This window comes from Corvus moneduloides, chromosome 8, assembly GCF_009650955.1.
Source record: "Corvus moneduloides isolate bCorMon1 chromosome 8, bCorMon1.pri, whole genome shotgun sequence".
Lineage (NCBI taxonomy): Eukaryota > Metazoa > Chordata > Aves > Passeriformes > Corvidae > Corvus > Corvus moneduloides.
In genome coordinates, this window is record NC_045483.1 from 27,425,587 (window position 1) to 27,443,479 (window position 17,893).

The following is a 17,893-nucleotide window of genomic DNA, read 5'->3' on the forward strand; positions in this document are numbered from 1 at the left end:
TTATTACAAGTGGTGTAAAAACATTTCTAATTTTAAGCCTAGACTTGCTTTCTGAAAATGGAGTTACATTTTTAGGGCAGTTTTATTTTGCAAAGTCTATGCAAACATGAACAACATACCACAACCCCCCCAAAAAAACCAAAACACCTCCCCTCCCCCCCTCCAAAATATATAAAAGCATATAAACCAGGTTACAGCTCTTCATACTACATTCTTAAGTTAAGAATGTGTATGCAGCATTTCCAAAGCCAGAGGGGGTATAAAGCAATGGAGCATTACCTTTGGAAGGAGGAGGAGAAAGACTCTTGCACTACTGAGGTGGTGGCTGGTGCTGTCATCGGGCTGGCTGTGTTTTGAGCAGCAGCAGCAGGCTGAGGTGCTGAAGCGTGTAGTGCAGGAGCAGCAGAACTGGGAGCCACCGGGACATGCTCAATAGGGGTACTAGTTAAAGAGTTAAATTAAATAAAACAAGAAGCATCTTAAGAAGGCGAGCATTTACTTGTAGAGCATAAAACCTACTATGTTTGAACCTGCAGCTGCAAACATAGTAGCAGGCTGGGTTACTGAGGGAAAAGCACAGTTATGCAAAGAAAAAAAAAGACATTTGTTCAGCCTTTTCCACTGTGCAGTTCAGACTGCAATGCAATGTTGGTCCTGCTTGACTGAAATTTACCCCAGGTGTTAAACAGCACTTCAGTACTGCTCCCAGTGATGCCAGTGGTAGGAAATGTGGCACCCAGGACTGAAATGGCTGTGAAGAGCCTGTCACAAAGTCTTTGAGCATGGATAAATTTCATCAAATACATTGAAATTAATGGTAATAATCTAGTCTTGTATCCTGTGACCATTTAAGTAACCTACTGAACTACTAATGTATTCCACCACCTCACTCAAATTTGAGAAAAATCGCTCATCTCTTACAGGCAGACAAAGGGGGCCATGTTAGCAGGTTTTTTAAAAATCAGGGTATCACTGTACATAGTTGTCTTGACATGAGCAGTGGCCTAGGAACATAATGGACGTAGTTCTTTAGACCTATCTCATAAATATATTGTCACACTTCTATGTTCTTACAAATTACTCCTATCAAGGTGATGGAATTCGGTGATTCTCTTGCTCAAGGTACAAATAATGCCCAAATCACTCCCTCCTGACCACAAGTATCAAATAACAAAAGAAACCTTACAGTTCTACAGCTGTTTTTTCAGCCAACCTTAGCCCTTCAAAATTCTCTCTCAGCTTTTTTTCCTAAGCATATTTACCATCCACTGTGCAAATTTTCTCTCTTTCAGCCATTCTATCTCGTATTTTCTTTTGCTTCTCTCAGAAGCACTGATTTGACAAGTTATACTCGTCAGCACCTAGAATGAGTGCTTGGTACTTCTGAATTTGATACCCCAATAGTCTAGATGATGGTGTCTTAATTCAGCTGAATATTTTGTTTGATTAGCTGAGACAGAAGCTGGTTGTTATACCCACAAACCTCACAATTGAATGCAGCCCATAACAAAAGCAAGGAATCAGTATTTTCTCCTTTATGGAGTTTCACCTACAATTATGTACACAGTGAGTGAGCTCCTGCAAATAATCATCCAGTTTGCAATTCTGGGTTTCAAATCCTTACGCTAAGTTTTGCAACAGTTTTGCAGAAGTTCTTCCATCGTAATATGCATTTCAGATTCAGATGAGTTCTTCCTTCTTGATGCATTTTATGATGTAAATTCCTCCAATTCGCTAGTAGACTATCAAATACACAGCCTATGTAGCAGAGTAGCTATATATTATCCATCACAGCTAATTTGTCACTGAATTTCAATACTGTGACATTTTCCCTGTGCCACAGTGGGTACCAGAATTACCCCATTAAAAGCTGTGGAGTCACAGTTTCCATCTTAAATACTTACATATCTTTGATTTGGCAAACAGGAAAGGACTAAAACTATGCTGCACATAAAAATGGAACTTAATGTATGTCTTAAACACAAACTAGGACTTCACCTATTTTGTCTATTTGCACTGATGTGAAAGAGAATTTGGTACAGATTTCAAAAGATTCAAGACTTCATACCTTGAAGAGAAGAAAACAGTCAACTGACTTAATTGTAACAATCTCCAAAATGTTAATCAAAATACATATTCAGTGATAAATATTGAAAAGAAAATAAAAAAACCAATCCGTACGTGTGGACATGGACAGATTTGAATGGAACAAACCCATGTAAATAAAATAAATGCAAATATACTTGAATACCTTTTAAACTTTAAAAGAAATACAAACAAATTTTATCTTGCATAGTGTTTGTAATATTTCTTTTTATGTGATTAAAATGTTAGAGGCTTGCTTACCTTCCTTCATGGTAGACTATATTAATTATCAGAACCAGGAATTGGAATAAATATAAGTGAAGTGGATATAGCCATAAAAATCAGAGTGGTTTGGTTACATAAATTACATGCAGTTGGTAACATTGTTAAAACAGTTTTATAGAAAGATCTCAAGACCAACTTGACTGTTTTAGTTTAACAACTATAAATTTTAAATAGTTTTATTTATATAGGCAAATACAATAACCTGGGGTTTTTTTTCTCCTCTTTTCTAGTTTTTAAGTCTGATTTTTTCATTTTAGTCCTTCAAGTGCAGAAGAATTTTAAAAACTGATAAATGTGAGTTCTGCTTTATAAAATAGATTATCTATTGCAAAAGCTTCGTTATGACCTGGTACAGAGGGTTTTTTGTTTGGTTGGTTGGTTTTTAAATACAATCATTTTGTAGACTTTAAATCCTTACAGTACTTTGTATTTTAAAAGAAATTGAAAAAATCAAACATCTTCATATTTGCAGTAACAAACATAAAAGTAAGTTAGGTGGATGAACACAAACACACATCTCTTCTCAGCTGATTTTCACTCATGAAAAGGAACACAGATCAGTAGAGGTTAAGAGGATAATATTGGTTAACAACCATAATGAGAACACAGCAACAAATGCACTCTAACATTTACAATATAAGTGCAGATTATACTTTTTTCTCTCGGTAAAGTCCTAAGTTCTGAGACTTTCTGTCCAAATAACAGTGAGTGGGTTATTAAAACAACACTTAGTCTCCTTTATGTAATGCATGAAGATTTTTCTGTTTCTAATCCTCCAACAGATCACTTGTAAAGAATCAAAAATATAGAAAACAAAAATTAAAATGGATATGAAAAAAAAATCTGTTATTGTAGCATTTGTAGAAAAAAAGTGCTGGAGAAAGTGTTTAGAGAAAGCTGTAATATGGAAGGATTTTACATTTGAATATGGGAAGGTTTGTGGAATCCGCTGAAAATACAGAAATATCAGCTGCAGTTTCTCTGCTGAAGATGCTTAATGACTTGTCTCTGTATTGTAGGTGTGATCCTTATGAGAGCCACTGAAAATGTATCACCCACATGAACCAGAAGTTGCTGGAACTGGAAGAACCTGGACACCCACCTTTGAAGCAATGGGCATTTCCATTGGAAGGAGTTAGAGGTTGTTATTACCAAACCATTGCAAAGCTCCAAACCGGGTCAGTTATGCAGTTACACGGCACAGTGTACCTTCGGTTACTGGATGAAGCAAGAGGGGTTTTCTGGCCAAAACCGGCCTCCCCCTGGCTTGTACCCGCTCCAAGCCTCACAGACCCCTTGGAGGCCACTGGCTGAGCATTGGCAGTGTTGGCATCCCTGGTGGATGATTTAGGAGGATGCCAAATACTCGAGGTCACATACTGTGGCACATGCGTGGTACCTGTAGGCCTGGGTGACAGAGATTACAAGGGTGTTTGTAAATGAGGCATTTCCTAGGTAATAGCAGGGGTTTGAGGAAGAGACAGAATTCCAGCCACAGACAGAGCAGGAGATCATAATGATAATGCAGATGAAGTAATGAATAATCTTGGTAGTTCATTGGTTAATTACTGCTTAAGACCAGGAAAGGCTTGACAAATGAAAAAAGGTACCTTGTGTTAAATCTGGAAACCATATTGCTATGAATATCAAAATAAGCAGAGCTGTGATGGTAATGGAGGTGGAGAAAAGCTGTGGTATGACAGATCACACAAGATTAAGGCAACATAGTAGGACAATAACAGCAGTCATATACCAGAAATTGTTCCTGGCAAAATAAAATAATAGTTAAAAGAAAAGGAGATTTCAGTGAAACAGCTATATAGTCCTATGGAAGGTTTTACACAAATGAAACTGCTGGTGAAATGCTAACATGTGTTGCTTGTTCTTTACAATTGAATTTGTATTCAGGAATCAAGGGGGTTATTTCCTTCTTTTTTTATAATTAATTTTAAAATAAAAATAATTTTTTCAAACTGTTTAAGTGCTGGTTGCCATTGCTTGTGTCATTATTAACAAATAATGCTTACTCAGATATTAACTCTATGCAACCTTTGTTTAAACATAAGCAATCTTAAAAAAGCCCCAAAAATAAAAAGTCGTTGCATATTGCTGAGGCAGGAATCAACAAGATGGAGAAAATCAGTGGGATAAAATTTTTTTCATGGCCTCACTAGTAAGAGGCCTGTCTTCACTCCATGAAACAAGTGGTCAGCTTCACTCAAGAAATACCTGTGTATCAGTCCTTGGGGATTTAATAAATGAACTAATAGAAAACAACACATTTCTATGCTTAGCTGCAAAACATTCTGAGATCCTTTGGGAGAAAACAACTCAATATGAAAGAACTTACAGAGGGGCTGTTTGAACCTCATAACCCACTGAGGATCAATCAAGATCTGACATATAAATGTTTATAAAAGATAATCTTATTTAGATTTTAAAAACATCTTGAACAGTCTAGACAAAGTTTAAAATGGAAATTGTTCTTAAAACTCCATCACAAACTGACAGCACTCAATTTAAAGAATATTTGATTAAGAACTTATTTTTCAGGTTTGTAAGCTATGAGAAACACAATCCTCACCTGTCCCACATCACAGTGCATTAGAAAGAAATGCCTAACTTAGCTGAAACCTCTACTTTCATCATCTGCTCAAACAGTGTACAAACTCAATGTTTTTTGAGGTAAGAACAATATGGAGAAAGTGGAGATACACTCTTAACAGGAAATAAATCAAACACAGCAAACATTACCTGTTTTCTGATGCTGCTGCAACCTTTTCCTTGTCTCTGTGAAAGGAGGGGATACAGTATGAAATAAATGCAACTGCCAGTGGTGGCAAAAAAACCCCACCCAAAACAACCAGGGAAAAAGAACATGGGTTGAGGAGAAATGTTTGGTTGCAAAAAGCATCCTAGAGTGGTTGCTCATAAATATAGTTGTGAGAAACCTGTTCACCTTTCCAGGTAAAACCCACCAGATAAACAAGTCTGCTGTATGCTTCTTATCAGTTGTAAACAACTTTGTTTCAATAATAAAGTAAAAGAAAAATGAACAGTTACAAATTGGACATTGTATGTGTGTATGTAATTTCAGGAATAGTTTTGACCTTAGGAATTTCCCTTTTAAAAAAGGATTCCATAATATTCCAGCAGAACAGAGGTGGGCAGTCCTCATGGAGCCGATATTTTGAAGTGATAAGCAGTTAAATGGTTAACAAAGACTTATACAAAAAGGATTTCTTATGCCTGGCTTCAGTTAAAAATTCTCTGCCCTATCCAAATACTAGTTTTCTGAACTTAAATTGCATTAGAAACAATTCCTTCATTAATAATTCCTCCAACTGGAACTCATGCCTTTGTTGAGGTGAGGATTAAGTCAGCCTCAGTTTCACTGATTGAGAACTGGGCTGTTATTCTGGAAACACACATACACACTTAAAAAATAACTGATCAGTTTAAATGCAAGCAATTGTTTATCTGTAAGAAGTTAAGACACAAGTATTTTCATAAAGAATAGAATCCATTAGCCTTAAACACCTAAGTTTGAAATCCAGTTAGTTAAGTAATTGAGATAGTCTCACTATTTAGCAATTTCATGGGTGATTGCATCCCTTCCTATTTAAGGAATTGTGCTGAAATTTCAACAGGTTTAAAGCTGAAATATGCCAAATGAGAACACTTTTCTGAAGTGGGATCTAAAATTACAAACCACAAAGCAAATGTCCTCATTTACCCAACTGAACTTTCTTTCTGAAGCGTCCTTTGAAAACAAAAAAGGAATTATGTGGGTTTGCTGGGCCCCAATCATTAACTTACATTATGTTTGGAAGGCTATTCTTAATATTTTCCACATTATTATCAGTAATGTGCCATGTACTTATACATTTACATATATATGTTCAGTCACATATTCTTTCCTTAGTTCAGTTCTGATAGAGTTATAAAAACCAATCCAGTTTAGATCAGCAAAGGCTTGGGCATAGGTGTTCTCTACAAATTTTTAAAACCTCTAACTGAAATGTAACCCTAAAATATATGAATTGAAGCCAGATTTTGAAACCCAGAAGTTGACCTGAAATGCCTCTCAGATGTGTATGTCTGACTAAGATGTTCCTGTGGTCGGTAGGGAAGAGCCTGCCTTGAACAGAAATGCCCCAATGAGGTCGATGGCTCACCACTCTGAAGCAATGAGAAACCAAACACTGTCTTATGGTAACCAAGCTGTGAGTTCACTGCAACGCCAGCTACAGGAAATCCAGGATGAAACAAGGTGCAGGAGGATGGATTAGAGACTGTGCACGTGTGGGAAGTGTTAATTTATCAAAAGCCATAATCATGCAACAATGTTAAATAATATAGTCACGGCCTGGAAAGAAAGTACAGCATTGTTTATCTCCAGTGTTACCAAATGCTCTATGAGAAATGACAGCCAAGACCAAAAGGCAGGCAGTTGGGGTCAGGCTGAAGCAGTGCTAAGCTTCTGTTGTTACAATTAATCTGATCCAAACTTTTCGGCTCCAAAAGCTGTGGCTACACTGAACAAGGCAAAAAGAAGACCCTTGACTCAAAGTAACTCTGAGGTCGGGATTTCACAAAAGCATTTTCCCCAAGTGTACAATATTGGATAACAATGATGACGATGGCAGGGGAGTTGTGAAGGTTAAAAAGAGAGACAGGGAGAAGTATAGTAAAAATGCTTCCACAGAATAAAGCAAAAGAAAAGGCAGAGAGTAAAGGGAAAAATGAGTTCAAAGGCACATAACACTTCTTCATGGTTTTGCTTCCAGGAACTATTTCTCTTCCCAGTCAATAGGAGTAATTCCCATTTGGCTACCAAGAAGAAACGCTCAAGATCAGATGTGCCTCTGACTGGCAATAGCTGCATTTTAAAAAACAGACTATTGGATTTCTGGCCTTTACAATCAAAACATTTTTTGCTAACTAAATGCAGAAATAACTTTACTTCTTAGCCAAATACATCCCTCAGGCAGGCTCAGTAAAGTCAATACCTTCACAACATGAAAGAATTTGGCTCAGAATATTATGAGCTGTTTGTATCTCTGTCTACACAGGCTGCTGCAATAACTGACAGTAGTGGATAATAGTTTTGAGCTATCTGGGAAAGATTTGTAATTATTGTGGGGGATTTCTTTTGTTTGCAGTTGTTCTTAGTCCCCACTGAAATGGCTTTTGACAGAAGGGCCTCAGTCAATAACTGTTCTGAGAGAACAGTGCATCTCCCACAGATTTCACTAAATGTTGGACCTGTATTTCAAACAAGACTTATTTATGCAATATACTGTCTTCCTAATTACACAGTATATTATACAGTGAAACTATGAAATGTTTTCTTCTCATAAAAATATGCTACGTGATATGTTGCTAAAGACAGAGTGAGCGAAATTATAGAAACAGAGTCTTTCTCTCCCACACACCAACAAGAATTACAATAGCTTGAGTAACAGAAGGCAAAATTCATTTGCAAGCCAAGCTTGCGTGTGCTATTGGATCCTAAAAATAGCCTGGAGAATCTTCAGAGAGTTTCCAATAAATGAGTATGTTAAATCTGAACTATACGTACGGGACATTGGAATGCTTTCCCATTCTAGTTTATTTTTGGGAACCAAACATAAAAGATTCCCAAACATGCACATGTAACAGGCAAGCTGAAATATGGAGGTGGTGCACCTTCCATCTACCTTCTCTGATAGTAACAGATGCAGACTCTCTCTCTTGAAAAGCTCTGCTCCACTAAAATGTTGTGGAGACAGAATCATATGATGTGTAATGAAGACCTGATGACATAAGAAACATGAGGTGTCCCAAGGGACCACATGGTCCTTCAACTACTCTTTCAGTACTGAAGCAAAAAGTGAGTATTGTAATTGAGTTTTTTTCCTCTATACTCTCATGCAGCAAGACTATTTTTCTAATTTTACAAATGAGAGACTAAAACTTAATAGAATTGTTCATGGTCTAAAAGAAAGTCCACAGCAATGCAAAGAACTGAAATAAACTCTCCTTAACCCCTGATGAGTATTTAAAATATCAGCTCACTCTCTTTAATGAGAGATTTTAGATTTTTTTCATAGAAGTATCTGTTCAGTTAATCAGTATTTTACTGTATTGAGAATCCAATAGTCTTCTGTAGAGTCTGACAGATATGCAGTAGTCTTTTTTCAAAGGGGAAATAGAATAGGATCTATATTTATTGAAATTAAAAATTCCGTTTTTCTATCAGTACAGTGTGGACTTGCAGGACTAATCAGACTTACGATAGCTTTCATCCTAACATATATTTATATAAGCATATTTGCCTACAAATAAAATTTCCTTTTAAGAAGTAGAACTTACAGAGTAATTTTAAAAGAAATTCTTATAGGGTGTCTGAGAGAAAAGTTGCGTGAAAGCTATTTTGTAATTGCCTTCCAAACATTTTTTGTCTCAAAGGCATGAGACACAGACACTGTTAGAAACTGGACACTGAGCTAGATAAACTGCTGTTCTGATCCAATGAGGCTATTTCTACCTTTCTGGATTTGCAGCTGAGGATTTTTCCATGACCAGATGACTCTATAAGACTGTTGAGGTTGCTTGCCTTTTTTTCCCCCATGCTATATTTCTGTTATTTTAACGAAGACACCAGAAGACAAACAAAGAAATGACAGGCAGTTAACTGGAGAGGACAGAAGATGACTGTCATGCTGGTTTAGTTAGAACTTTGGCTTGGGATCACAAAAAGGGGTAGAAGAGCTAGTCTCTCTTTTTCAGCCACTGTAGTTAAGAATGTGAGCAGCCCACGCCAAAACAACTGCAATATATCCTACTAGGTCTGCTTTCCAAAAAGGGAAATACTTTTCTCACAGAAGGTATCCTGGTTTGTGCAGACAGTGGCACAGAATAGGAAAAGCACATTGTCATAGATCCAGTGAAAAACAACCAGCAACTCATTCTCAACATGTTGTATGGGACTCAATCAAAGCAGCCAAGCCAACCCCTCCTATGAATGCATTTTAGTGGCATCTACAGGGTTGCTGTTAAATGTAACAGTCACAGAATAAATGCAGCTGGACATACAGCAGCACCAGTGTTGGGGAAAGGTAAGATAACTCTAGCCCAAGGTTTACATTGTGATATTTGGCATACGTACTCCAATTTTAAATTTTATCTTATTGGTAAATACATAACTTTAATAAGAACAAAGACTCCAAAATTCTGAGCATGTGTAGCAATTTGAGCTGGGATTTAATTCAGATAATTATTCCCTATCTTGACCTTAAGTGTGCAATTGGATTTGAATGATTTCCTCTAGCTTTCTATAGCCCCGCTGGTAAAGTGCAGGGATCTGCCACCAGGCACCTGAGCACAGGATCTAAACTCTCAGTCTGCATTTGTGACCACTACAGACAAAACCAATGCACAACAAGTTTGGGTTTTGTACACCAGGAAATGATTCCCCTTTCACTGAAGTGTTCTTTCCATCATGACTTCACTTTTCCCCAGGGAAGCTGAGAAAAGAACAATAACTCAGAGGTTTGACTTCCAGGGGGTGGGTCTTTTCAGACCTACTTTTTAATCTGTGCACACTGATGATAAGAAAATTCATACTTCCTCTACATGGCATTAAGCTAAGTTTGAAGCTGCCCCTGAAACACAACAATGTGTCTGTGCTGTTCAGTTCCTGAATCAAATAGCTAAGTGGTATGAATTAGAACTGTTGTCATTCTTTCAGAATGTGGATTAAATTTTATTTCATAAGCTCTCTTAAGGATTTTCTTACCTTCCCTCTCTCTTAGTTGTAATCAGATAACATTCTGGGTCGGCTACAGCAAATGCTTACATGGAAATGAACTATTAGGAAGTTATTAGTGCTTAGGGTAATTTTGCTGACATTAATGCAATTTAGAAGCAGAATAAAAGGAAGCAGTGCCAGTGCTATGCTCCAGCTCACCCTAAGCCAAGCTGTGAGCCAGGCTGATGATCCACAGACCCCAACTGAGTGCCTCTGAGTTACAATGCTTGTTGGAAAACCTGCTGCATGTTAGAACTGCTTTTCCCTTGCTGGACTGAAGGTAATGCAAGGGAGCAGTCAGAGAGAAAGACAGCACTGGTGTCTTGATAAGCCACCTGCATCAGCTGAAGGATGCACATGAACATTTTGAAGGTTGCACAGTAGAAATGAAAGTTAATGTTCATTTCTGACCATGCAAAAGTTACATGGTGGACAGGAACATGCAGGAGACTGAGGTGGTAAAGATAAGATGCTACATATAGGTCAGTACACCCACACCCAAAGTTTCATTTCAGCTTTAGCAGGCTCTGTTAGTTTATGCATTACTTTCTCTATGAACTATTTTGAGAAAAGCTTCATGGTATTTTCGAACTGCATTTGGAGGCTTCAATCTTTCAATTATAAGTGGGTACATTCACGTGGATACATTGTACCTTACAGTCACTATTTTTGACCAATTTATTCTACAGGGAACTGACTTGGAAACAAAGGATTTATGTTTTCTAAATAATTTTTTCCCCATAGAACTCCCAGGAGTATTTTGGGGAAGAAAATGTGATCAATTTTCTCTTCTGATTTCACTCAGAATTCCATGGAGACAATTGAGTTATTTGACTATTCCTATGCTTTTGTCACTCTTCAGCTGTTAAAAGGTAAGTGGGGATTAGAAGACATTAAACTGAACTGATGTGGTTATTTTTATTTATTATGTTCCTTAAGTGAGAAATCTACCTAGAGAAGTCTGCTTTATTTCACAGGCTGCTGTGAAAAGATAGGGTATGTCTTTCAAAAGTAGCAATTTTGGTAATCTGAGCAGCAGATAGGAGGTTTTTGGCAATTGGGCAGGTTAGCAATGTTAATCACTGGAAATTCTGGCCAACCAAGGAAGGAAATCAAGATGCCTTAGCTTGTCTTGGTGGTGTCAGATGGCTTTGATTAGCAGCCACAGAACAAAGATGTTATTGTGCTTGAGAGCAAGTTTTAGTCAATTAATTTTCATGTATCCTGTAGAAAGCTGTTGACTAAAGGCAAACTCATTAAAGAAAGTAATTATCTGGTAATACCATGCACCATACCAAAATTCTGGCTTTTTAACTTCACCAACTCAAATTTGTATAAGGATCCACATAAGTTTCTGATACATCTAATGGTAATCCCAGTCACTGAAGCTCATGTTAAACACTGCTAAAGAAACCACAAAATCAACTTAGCTCCTGTGGAAACCCAAGTGCACAAGTGAAAAATTGGTGTCACCTCTTCTGCCCCTGAGGAAGGTTTCAGAAAGCTCTGTGATATGCAAGAGTTGGACTTTTCAGAAGTGATAAAGTAGTCCCAAAAATACTTGTTCCTTGCTGTGGAATATATACTCTACCCAGCTGTGCATAATGAGAGAGAAACTGAAATGAAGTGACCTCTGTATTAGCAAAAACATACTGTCCTTCCTGGTGCAGGCAGGCATGGAGAGAGGGAGGCAAGGGAAGGAGCCACAGAACCTTTCTCCTTTTGTGGTTTTGTCATGCATGAAAGGAAGAGAGGTCAAGTTGTCACAGCCGCTCTCCTAAAGCCACACTGCAGCCACGTCCCATCAGCACACGCTGCATGCAGTCAATGTCTCTGCTGCAAACTGAGCACTGCAGGAGGTCAGGGGGGCTGTATGAGCAGAAGGCAGGGCAGCAGGATCCAGGAGACAGGTTAGTTTAGATCAAACAGCCTTGTACCACAGCAGAAAAGGAGCGTGTCCCTGTGCCATAACCAGACAAGCAGATTTACCTGGAAGGCCTTTTGGTTTTGATTTCCTACTGGCATCAGCTTTGCTGTGTCTTCATTAAATGCTTATAACACTATGCTTTACTGGCAATATTGGGAAGGGCAGGGGGTGCATATCATTATCCACATCCTGTGTTTTACTTTATTTTTAACATGGAGGTTATTTAGAAGACGGTATTGTCACCAACCACTGTCCTCTGCTCAGCAGAGCAGCCACAGGTCAAAATATATTCAGCATGGGACAGATAACACCTGCCTATCATCAGCACTGTTTTAAAGAATTCTATGACTCATGGAGTCTTCAGTCTGGAACCTATTCTGAGCCTCACTGCCATTAACTGTGACTGATTTTCCTGTGTGAAACAGCAGACTTCTGCAAGTGCTCAGGAAACACTGTAAGATGGGGCTGGTCACTCAGCAGCCACACATCAAATTTTGTATTTAGCAAAGAAATATAATAAGCCAGACTTGCACTTTTGCTAGAACAAAGCTACTCGTTTTTAAAAAGCTGTTAGTGCTTTTTTATCAGGCCCAAGTTTGTTACTGTCACTAGCAATGATATGCAGTAGAGGGAAAAATCCAGGCCAATTTCTCTACCTTACAGACAAAGTCTGCCCCCTCCTCAGGAAGCAAAACCAAGGCCTCTTCAGAGTTATACAAAAAAAGATCCATAACATTAATTTTCTGGACTTGAAGATCGCCATGACAACATAAAGGAAGATTTTTGAGGAGTAAGAGTTGAGGAAATACTAGTCTAAATATAAAAAAGAAATGACATAGAAATACTTGACTGAGTTTTAAAACAAAAGGTCCATCACTTGTGAGATGTTTTTAAAAGGGACTGGACTAAGCAGTTGAAATAAGTTGTAGTAAAAGTCTTGCTGTAAGGATTAATGAAGGCACCTTCATAAAAGGTCTTTAACATTGCAAAAGTTCTAAAAGCTACCAGACAGTCACGATTTTTTCCTATTGCTTTTTTCCCCCTGTAACTGTGTAAAGAATTGACATTCTACAAGCTAGGAGAGCATTAGATTCCATTCTGTATCCTACAGAAAAAAGGATTAAAACTATTTCCCTATATGATTACGTGGTTTATACGCACTGAATTTTTATCATTAAAACCACTGAAGCAGAGCTAAGGGGAGGTGATTCCTTAATTAAATCTCCGTTAATTTCATATCTGATAAAATTATTATTAGAAAATACCTTTCAAAATAACATTAAGTGTAAACATTGAGATATAATCCAGACATTTTTGTTCTAACACATGCACTAGGACTCTTGGAAACAAGTAGCATCTGTATTATATTCATAAAACATTACAGATACACAATTGTTATTACAGTGAAGAGACTGTATTACTACTTATTAATAAAAACATCTAATTTGATTGAAAATTAGAACTGGAAGATTTTTTAACTTAGGTACATTTTATGAAAAAATCTTAACTGCCTATTGATATTTTAAATTCTATCAAAATTTCCCATACATAAATAAAATTCACCACCACTTTGGTTCACCAAAGGTTGCTCTTGGCAACAATCAGAAAAAGTTAAAATGTTGCTCTTATTTCATGCAGTGATGCTGATTTACCATAGGTACTGATAAGATGGTGTGATCAGAATCTGTTTGTGCTCCCTTAAGGAAAATATAAATGCATGTTGTGAATTAAGTAGCATGTTCTGAAGTGCTCTGATATTTAGCTAAGAAAAGGGAAATGCATTTTAAAAGGAATGAGTGCTTATGTACTCTTAAGTAGTACTGAAGAATTAGGTTTTTTATGTAAGTATGATAACCCTTTAAACACTTCAGTATTTGGTTGATTCATGCAAAATTCTCCATGAACAGTAGCTTTTCCTTATTTCTATAAAACAGAAAAAAATGGGAGTTTGAATGAACTTGGTTCTTGTATGGACTGCTAAGACAAACCTGGAAGCAGCAAAAAGTGTAACAGTTTCAATCTGATCTCATGCACTAATCCCTTTGATTGGAATTACTGCTACCAGATAAAGGTACCTAAGACAACTGCTTTGTCAGGTTTATTCCAATTCAGACAACTTAAAGGTCAATAAGAATTATAGCTAATAATGGAAAGCTTTTTAACCAAATTTTGTATTAGGGAAAGAAAAGTTCTCCTTTTTTCAATAATCAGTTGAAGCAGTTATTGTTTTAAAACAGAATAAAGTACTGTGTAAAACAGGCACATAATTATTTTAGTTTTAAAACCTTTTATTTCAGATAAAGCATGCTGCTATATACAGAAAAAAATGTGAGTCAAAGCAAGAGCAATACATAATGGGCAACATATTCCTTAAAACTTACAAGATGCTTTTAAAAGCTTCAGTGCACCAGCAGTATGATATATTCTTCTCACTCCTAAATCACCTCTAGCAAAATGTCATTTCCTTGCAGATCCTGAGCAATCCCAGCTATCTCTCACTTTTATATAATGATAAATTAAAGTTGCCAACCCAAAACTTACAGCAATGGTTTCAGTAAATGACTTCTGCCAGTATAATACATTGAAATACAACTTCACATTGCTAATATCTTATTTCAAACAGCATCGTTCAACTATGCAAACTAAGTGTATTATACATTTAGCAAAGTCTAGGCCAATCAGTTTCCTTTTCAACTTTCTTTCTCCTACTTCATTATCTTTACATCAGTAAAACTCAGTGAAAGTCTCATTCTTCTTCCTCCTAAAGAAATACTGTCAATAACTTCCCTCTCATTTTCTTCTAGAATTAAAGTCAGGAGACTACAATAGTGATGCTTTGCTGTGTACTGAAGTTTAAGATAGTAAAGGGAAAAAAAACCTAAACTACTTTATCATGAAGAACATGACCTGGGTTGTATCATGATTTCACTTTTGGTGACAGTGAATGGCTAACAGGCTAAAACCAGAAACCTACTGCCTGGCAGTACATGTTTGCACGAGTGACACGCTCAGGCTCTAACTCAGGGCAGCAGTTAATGTGTTCCTGTAACTCTCTCGGGTTTGCCCTCTGACTGGGGGCCTTTAGCTTTTAACATTAAGGAGCTGCGCGGACAGGCCGTGATGCCAGTTGCGCAATTTGGCAAAGCGTGGGCTGTTACGTTCCGTTTCAAACCTCTCCCTGTGGCATGAAGAAAGAGAGAGACAGAGACAGAGAGAGACAGAGACAGAGAGAGACACACATACACAGAAGAAAGAAAGGAGGGAGAAAGAAAGGGGTTAGGGACCATGGCTACCACTCCCCTGCCTTACAATGAGGGCAATGGCAATTTATTTGGATTTTTTCCTCAGCTTTCAAATCAGCACAGTGAAGGCTGGGTGATGCTTTTTGGACCATGCATAAAAGGTTTTGTAGTTGTGCATTTCTGAGAAGTAACTTGATATAACTTCTTATTCTTTGACTTGTGCTTGGTATTACAGGGCTGCTTTTGCTAGAAATGCAGTGTAATCCCATTGTTTTCCTCCCAGCAGTTTCTCTTGGCTTTTCCCTCCCTCTCACACAACTGAGCAGTCAGTGAAAATTAACTCATACAAGTGCAAAATGAATGCAAATATCTTCCATTCTGTAAGACCTAGGTCAGCCCATATATAACCTGCTGTCCTTCCTGCAAGGACCATCAATGCCAGGTTTCAGCACTACTTTTCTATAGCTTCCTCAGAATTAGTGAGTATTAGTGTTGACATTTGCATAGGTATTTCTGGTCATTTGTGTCACAAAGCAGAACAACAGGATTTTCAAAGCAGAGTCCTGTGAAGTACTGGCCACCTCCTGCCACCCCTGACTGCAGACTGGGTTGCTCGAGCCATGTTCAGCACCTCTAAGGATTTAAACTTTTTTAGATCCTCTATAGTTTAAATTCAGCTTTTGTATATAAAAAGGGGAAGAAGGAGGATGTGCGATGATAGCACAGTCAAGGAGAAGTACAGCAAACAGAATGAAAAATGAAATGTTCTCATTATTTACAAAACTTTTTGCAGTCATTGCAAACAAGGTCATTTTCCTCATTATTTACACTCAAAACACAAGACAATTAATTGTGTTAATACAGTGGAACTCAAGAGTGAAACCAGTCAAACAGAAAGGAGCAGACTGGGCTGGTTTTACTCCTCGGGCTGAGGAAAGCACAAAACAATAAACAGAGTAAATGCCAACAAATTCACTGATATTTCTGAATCTTTTGTTCTTAATAACACAGTGTCATGCAAGTAATTGTCCTAACAGAGTCTTGATGTAGGACTTCTCAAACTATTTTTTATGCTTTTCGGTAATTAAGAGACATAAAGTATTCCTAGCTGAAACTTCCTGATGGCGTTTTTTCCAGCTATACCAGAATACACTAGCTCCAGTGGGTCTGACATGTAATTTAAGAACTCCCTTAGTGCTTTCAAGATATTACCCCTCCATTCAAGGAAAAGGTATTCAGAAACATCTGTTTGGCTTGAAATGGATCCCATCTCTCCAGAAAATATTCCATAACAATTGTCACACCAGCAATGAAAAGTTTTCATAGCAAGTTATACTCATGCATGCCTTCAAAACAGCAGTAGCATGAGCAAAGGACAATCATGCAACACACTCATTAATACTGACTGAAAGGAATTTTCTGCCACCCAAAAATTCCCAAGTTTATGGGTTTTCTTCGGAACATATGTCATGAAGTTGGAAGCAGCAATCTAAACGTGACTATTTTTATGTAAAACAGTTCTGCCAAGAATAAGCCACATCTTTCCTCCCCCCACTCCCAAGTGTTTGGAAGAAACTTGATCACCATACCATGCAATTCCTGCTGGCTACACTGAGGAGATGACACAAAGAGACAAGAGAAAGCACTAGAGAGAGATCACTCACAGCCTGCCTGAGGCCACAATGACAGATGCCTGCACAACCAGGGCCCTGCTGCCAAATCTCCAGTGGACTGTGTCCAATGTTTGAGGTGGGTATCAAGCACCCAGATGGTGCCAGCACTGTCAGTGGGGTAGGAAGGAGACCCCACTTCATTCCTGGCACCAGAGCTCACACCAGTTGCACTGTCCCTGTGTAAGCACCTATATATGCTCCCTTATGCCTCTACTATCGATGCATACCTTAAACCTGTTCAGATGTGCCTAAACATAACCAGCACTGTCCTTGGGAAAGAAAAGGATAACACAGTGATACCTAAAGAAAATGTGAAAAGCACAGTGTACACAGTCATGTGCTTGAAGTTCCACTGGCTAGATTGTGCAATTTACATGTGTTGATGTGTTACCAGATAATTATTGTCAACATATACCATGTAAAGTTTCCACTATTTTTTATTTTCCAAAGCCACAGACTACACCTAGAGAGATTATTTCTTAAAAACAACATATTACCCTCAGATATGAATGTGGCACTGTTAAGTTCAGCACACTGCTTTAAATCCCATCATAATAAGGATTTGGATGTGTGCTATTACATCAAAACAGATAATGCACAATACATGTAATGAGAATTAGGCTTGCACATTTGAGGGAAAAAATAAATCCCTGAGGGCTGTAACGTCAAGCCTGATGTTCGGACACCCAGCCATGAACTTGGGTGAACTGCAGGGGAAGGTTTATAGCAGACACCAACTGAAAGCATTCTTGTATTCTCACAGGGAAGATAGCAGGTATCTTTCTCACTGATTCAACATTTGTAACCTGCACTGTGATCAAAAGCTCAGAACCTTTAAAGAAGCCACATGGCAGTAAAAAAAAAAAAAACAGAAAAAGAAGAGGAG

General features: G+C 37.8%; 1 protein-coding gene across 11 annotated transcripts in view; it reads right to left on the bottom strand.

Annotated features, from left to right (window-relative positions):
* Positions 1 to 17,893, bottom strand: part of LDB3 (LIM domain binding 3) — a 111,497-nt gene that overhangs the window by 24,683 nt on the left and 68,921 nt on the right. For 3 of the 11 annotated variants that reach the window (XM_032117121.1, XM_032117119.1, XM_032117118.1), the window contains 3 exons: positions 5,125 to 5,160; positions 3,580 to 3,777; positions 280 to 441 (listed from right to left, as the gene is read on the bottom strand). In XM_032117121.1, the coding sequence (XP_031973012.1) occupies positions 280 to 441; positions 3,580 to 3,777; positions 5,125 to 5,160 (396 nt within the window). Of the gene's footprint in view, positions 1 to 279; positions 442 to 3,579; positions 3,778 to 5,124; positions 5,161 to 14,356; positions 15,271 to 17,893 lie in introns of those variants that run through there. The other 8 variants (XM_032117124.1, XM_032117123.1, XM_032117120.1 and 5 more) reach the window with 4 other exon arrangements.